The sequence below is a fragment of the Hordeum vulgare genome, chromosome 5H (assembly GCF_904849725.1).
Source record: "Hordeum vulgare subsp. vulgare chromosome 5H, MorexV3_pseudomolecules_assembly, whole genome shotgun sequence".
NCBI classification, from domain to species: domain Eukaryota; kingdom Viridiplantae; phylum Streptophyta; class Magnoliopsida; order Poales; family Poaceae; genus Hordeum; species Hordeum vulgare.
Window position 1 is genome coordinate 90,996,350 of NC_058522.1, and position 5,237 is coordinate 91,001,586.

The following is a 5,237-nucleotide window of genomic DNA, read 5'->3' on the forward strand; positions in this document are numbered from 1 at the left end:
CAGATTTGCAGCGGAGTCCTAAACTTTTCCCTCGGATGGCAGCGTCCAATTTTTTTTGCAAGATTTATTTGCCCTCGAAACACACGCGCTTGGTAAACAGTAGTAATTGTCGTTGTTGTGCATCATCGGACATGATCCCATCCGGAAGATTCAGCCGTCCCGAACTCTCATCTTTTTTGCTCTTTAATAACGACTGCTCCGTCCATGAAGATGCAACCTCTATACACAACCAACAGTATCTGCTTCTTTTCAGTCGTTGATGAAACAGTTGGCTGCTCCTCCATAAAAAAAGTATGCCAGCATTAAACAAGGAGAAGGAAGCCCCCCACCTTTTGTTCAGGTGATCTTGATTCGTGCTCCACCTCCACGGATCCACTTTAACGATACCAGGCAGTGATCTTGTCAAAAGTGCGTTTTACAAGGTCACGCAGAGATGGATCGAGCACGCTGCTCCACGGGAACCCTTTTTCATTCCCTTCTTTATTTCCCCCCTCTACACAAATTCTGTTTTTGTTTCGCTGCATGGATTACTTTTGTCGACGTTCTCTGCGCGGCATCATGCATGGGTTTGAAGCACAGTGGAGGGGCCAGTTTCGGGGACACGGCACAGCCATTTCCCCCTAGTAATACAGTGCGCGGCAGTAAATTTCATGGCCGGCGAACAAAGGCGAAAGGAAAAAGGAGGAGGCACGCATCTGCAAGGAAATGGCCTAGAGACGCGCGGGGGAAATTATTTGATTTGAGCCCATCCATCCAGAGAGGCTCCACCTGCCGTTGCCATTGTTCCATCTCCTCTCCAACAGTGAAGTGCCTGGCTGCATGGCCTCCCTCTCTCTCTTCCTCCCTGCTCCACAGCCACTGTGAAGTCAGCTCGACCAAGCTAGAGAGAGAGAGAGAGGGAGAGGGAGAGGGGAGATGCACGAACGCACGTCCGTCCCCGTCTCTCCATGGCTCCATGTGCGCATGGTCCATGTGTGGCCGTGCCTGGCTCTGGCTGCATGCACGGTGATGGCGCTCGCATCGCATCGCAACTGTGGCTGGCCATGCCATGCCACGCCATGCTCGCTAGCTTTTCCTGTGTTTGCTTCCGTGTCTATAAATACGGACGCCTCTCCTTTCCGCCCGTCCCTTTTCCTCCCCCGTCTTTTCCTTCCCCCCTGCCCTGCGTCTGCCTCGCGTGCCCTAATTTCTCGCTGCCTCCTGTCTCCTCCCCTCCTTTCCACCCCCACTTCCATATATACGCATACACACTCTGAACCACCAACAGGCAACACCACAGCACCTCCCTCCCACCCTAGTCACTCCGAGCTGAGCTGGGCGAAGAGAAGAGAAAGAATCTTTCGGTTGAGATCTCCCCCCTCCCTTGCAATAATTTTCGGCTGTCTCTCTCTCCTGCAACTGTTGTTGATTCAGAGACGCCAAGAACAGCGCAAGAACAGCATGGTGTAGTGGTGCCTCTGTAAGTATTCTTCTTCTTCTTCGTCCTCTTCCTCTTCTTCTTTGAGCAAATTCATCCTCTTCTTCAACCTGTAGTGACATCTTTGTTCATCTTTCCTGCTTAGCTGGTTCTGAAACAATTTTATTTCCGTCCCGCTGCTTTGACGACGCGGGTTGTTGGTCTACTAGGTAGGAGTACATCTTTTTTTCACTGTTGGAGATGTAGAGTGGATGGCTAGGAAGTATGGAGTGGGGACTGATGTCCTCTGACCGTCTTAATTACCTGCTTGTGTTCTTGGCTCTACAAGCTTTCTGGATCTTTACTACTCCGTGATGAATGCGCTGGTTGCTTAGATTCTTTATTGCCGTGTTCCTTTTCGGTTCTTCATTCACTGATGGCATCTTAATTGAAGCATAGCTATTTAGGGTGCTTCCGAGGGTATGCAATGCTCGAAGAAGCATCACTATTTAGAGTGCTTCCCAGTGTATGAAATGCTTCCTTGTATTATTGGTAAAGGGAAGAGAACTGTCCAGCTTCTTTTTGTAAGAGATTTCCCAAAATTTCCTACAACGTCATTTCCTCTTGATTGATTCATGATTACAGTTCCTTGTTTCTCCCTCCATACCCTCTCTTTGGAATATTCACGTAGACACAAGAGTTTTTTTTTCTGTATAATCTGAAGGACACAAACACACCAAGTTTCACAGATCTAAGTTTCATCATATATGCCATTACACTACCTGCAGTTTATATGAACCCCAACACCGCAATCAGTTTGTCAGTAATAACCTGTAAAAAGGGGAAACATTCAATGGTCCAAGGGTGGAACACCTCACTGATTTATCTGGCTTGAATGTGTGATTTTCTTCCTTTTCATGATTGAATTAGAAGATGAACTCCATAAGACCAACCAATCTTGACAACTATATACAGCTCCCACTATGAGAAGTAGGCTGCTCTTTGCTCTTACCTCATGTTTATAGTCACCCATAACACGTTACTTGTAAAGATCCACCAACTCGTTCGCCTGAAAATCTTTCTGGTTTTTTCTGTACTAATTTTAATCTCCTGGTAATTTTCACCAATGCGTGAAAATTAAGATGCCACGCCCAAAAAATCTTAGGTAACTCCACGTCCTTGTCTGATTAGCCCTGAGCCGAAGCCCTATAGCACGTAATTAGCAATCATCACGTGGGGTTGCCAAAATGGTCCCGGTATCATCACATTGATTTGAATTTGGATTTTCTTCTGTTTTCATCACATTCTCTCATTTTGTTGCTTTCCTCGGGTATGCGGTAGGCGTTTCGCAAGTATGCGGTAGACATTATGTAGAGTGTCCTTGATGATTGATAACATCACCCAAGTTAATTCTAGATTGCGACTAGACGCAAGACAAGCCTCGCAGTTGCTCTTCACTCAGCTGAACTTAAGGCTTAATTCGTTGTCAATTCCTCTTTATCACTGGGTTGTAGTAGTGAAAAAATGACTAGAAATTTCCCCTTTGCTTCAAGAAAGGTGTGCTGCAGGTTATGTTGCCCATTACTGTACTATGTAGCTGAACTAAAATGTTAGTACTGCTCCATGAAGAAACTTACTAGACGTTATGCTGTCACTTTGGTAATTTTGCAATGCCAACGGAGTAGGAGTAATCCTGAAGGATTTTTTGTTGCCAACGTACTAATTGCACTTGGCATGTATTGGCTGCCTATGGAGGCAGCTCTAGTCCTCTAGCTAGTAGTTACACAGGTGTGGTTCAGATGAGAGTAATGCATCCCTCAATTGAAACCTTATTAATGCCGCAATGAATAAAGCAGCTAATAAACCACCAGCCGTTTCTCTCTCATTCTCGTTTCCTTTGCCTGAAGGTTATCACTGCGGCTGCTCCTTGTACTTTCTGAAGACTACCATCTTTGACTTGCAAGAAGCTAATTTGATATTTATTTTTTCCTTCATGTATGGATGGATGATGGATGGATGGATGCAGAGTGCATTATGAGGTGTGAGGAGTTGGGATGGGCGATGGCCTGTGGTGCAGGTGCAGATGGAGATGAAGGAGAGACAGCGGTGGCGGCCTGAGGAAGACGCCATCCTCCGCTCCTACGTCCGGCAGTATGGCCCACGTGAGTGGAACCTGGTGGCGCAGCGGATGAACGCGCCCCTCGACCGCGACGCCAAGTCCTGCCTCGAGCGCTGGAAGAACTACCTCCGCCCCGGCATCAAGAAAGGGTCCCTCACCGACGACGAGCAGCGGCTCGTCATCCGCCTCCAGGCCAAGCACGGCAACAAGTGGAAGAAGATCGCCGCCGAGGTGCCTGGCCGGACGGCCAAGCGGCTTGGCAAGTGGTGGGAGGTGTTCAAGGAGAAGCAGCAGCGGGAGATCAGGGACAGCCGGAGGCCGCCGCCCGAGCCCAGCCCCGACGAGAGGGGAAGGTACGAGTGGCTGCTCGAGAACTTCGCCGAGAAGCTTGTCAAGGAGAGGCAGCAGGTGGGTGCGACGCCGCTGCACCACCACCTCATGGCTGCTCCCATGCTCCCGCCCTGGATGTCGTCCACCGCCACCAACGGCGCGCCCGTCTCTAATGCGCCGCCGTCGCCGTCCGTCACGCTCAGCCTCGCCTCCGCCGTCGCCGCGCCCCCGGCCGGCGCGCCGTGGATGCAGCAGCAGCAGCAGATGGTGGAGGACGGCGCCGCCGGGTTCGGGTTCGCCAGGCCGCCGCCGGCGCCGGGCATGGTGGCGGATGCTCCTCAGGCAGCGCTGGCGGAGCTGGCCGAGTGCTGCAGGGAGCTGGACGAGGGGCACCGCGCCTGGGCCGCGCACCGGAAAGAGGCATCTTGGAGGCTGAAGCGCGTGGAGCTGCAGCTGGAGTCGGAGCGCGCGTGCCGGCGGCGCGAGGCCGCGGAGGAGTTCGAGGCCAAGATGCGGGCGCTGTGGGAGGAGCAGGCGGCCGCCGTGGAGCGCCTGGAGGCGGAGTACCGGGAGAAGGTGGCCGGACTCCGGCGTGATGCCGAGCTCAAGGAGCAGAAGATGGCGGAGCAGTGGGCCACCAAGCACGCCCGCCTCACCAAGTTCCTCGAGCAGGTCGGCTCCTCGTGCCGCCGCTGGCCACCCGGCGAGATGAACGGCCGCTGACGGCGCGCCGGTTTGCTTTCTTGCACGCGCAGCATCCAAACCAAACCCCAGAGAAGACGATGGCATCGCATGCATGCTTGTTCTTTAGTTTTCTTCTCTTTTGTCACAACTGTTGGAAGCTTCACTTGTCACTCTAGTCTAGCTCATCAGAAAAATGTAAGCCGCTGCGGTTGCTACTGCCTTAATTTCACTTCTTATCGGCCGGTCATGGATCATGCCAATCATGGTTTCTTAGCAATAAATAAACATTTGGAAATCAAGACAAGTTCAACAAGAAATTATGTGATCGCGGGCATCAAAATGCAACTTGTATGAAAAAGATCCATTCCATGTGACCAGGCGGCATGGTAAGCTATGTACTACCTCCCTCCCAAAATAAATGTCAACTCTAATACAAAATAATAAATGTTAACTTTAATATAAAATTTTACTAAGCTTGAAACATTTATTTTTGAACGGTGAAACCAATGAATGAAACAGATTTTAATGACTTAGGTGGTGCAGAATTACAAAATCCATGTCATAACTTAGTACACTTAGAGGGAGAGGAAGAGGAGGTGGAGGATACGGAATTAGAGGGGTATACGGCCTCTTTGATTGATGGTTCTCTTCCACCAATAATTAACCAAGATTGTAACACGCGAATGATTCAGGAAAAACCAAAGAGAC

At 50.3% G+C, this 5,237-nt stretch overlaps 1 protein-coding gene across 1 annotated transcript; it reads left to right on the forward strand.

The window, feature by feature from the left end:
• The first annotated feature begins 1,115 nt into the window (after positions 1–1,115).
• On the forward strand, positions 1,116–4,828 carry LOC123395453 (protein rough sheath 2 homolog). The gene is made up of 2 exons (XM_045090456.1): positions 1,116–1,459; positions 3,423–4,828. Exon 2 carries the CDS (start codon positions 3,480–3,482, stop codon positions 4,566–4,568), a length of 1,089 nt encoding a protein of 362 aa, XP_044946391.1. The 5' UTR covers positions 1,116–1,459; positions 3,423–3,479; the 3' UTR covers positions 4,569–4,828.
• The last annotated feature ends 409 nt before the right edge of the window (positions 4,829–5,237 follow it).

What these genes read in the sequence shown, in the direction of transcription:
- LOC123395453 (XM_045090456.1), top strand. Translation starts at nt 3,480, where the DNA reads ATGGAGATGAAGGAGAGACAGCGGTGGCGGCCTGAGGAAGACGCCATC.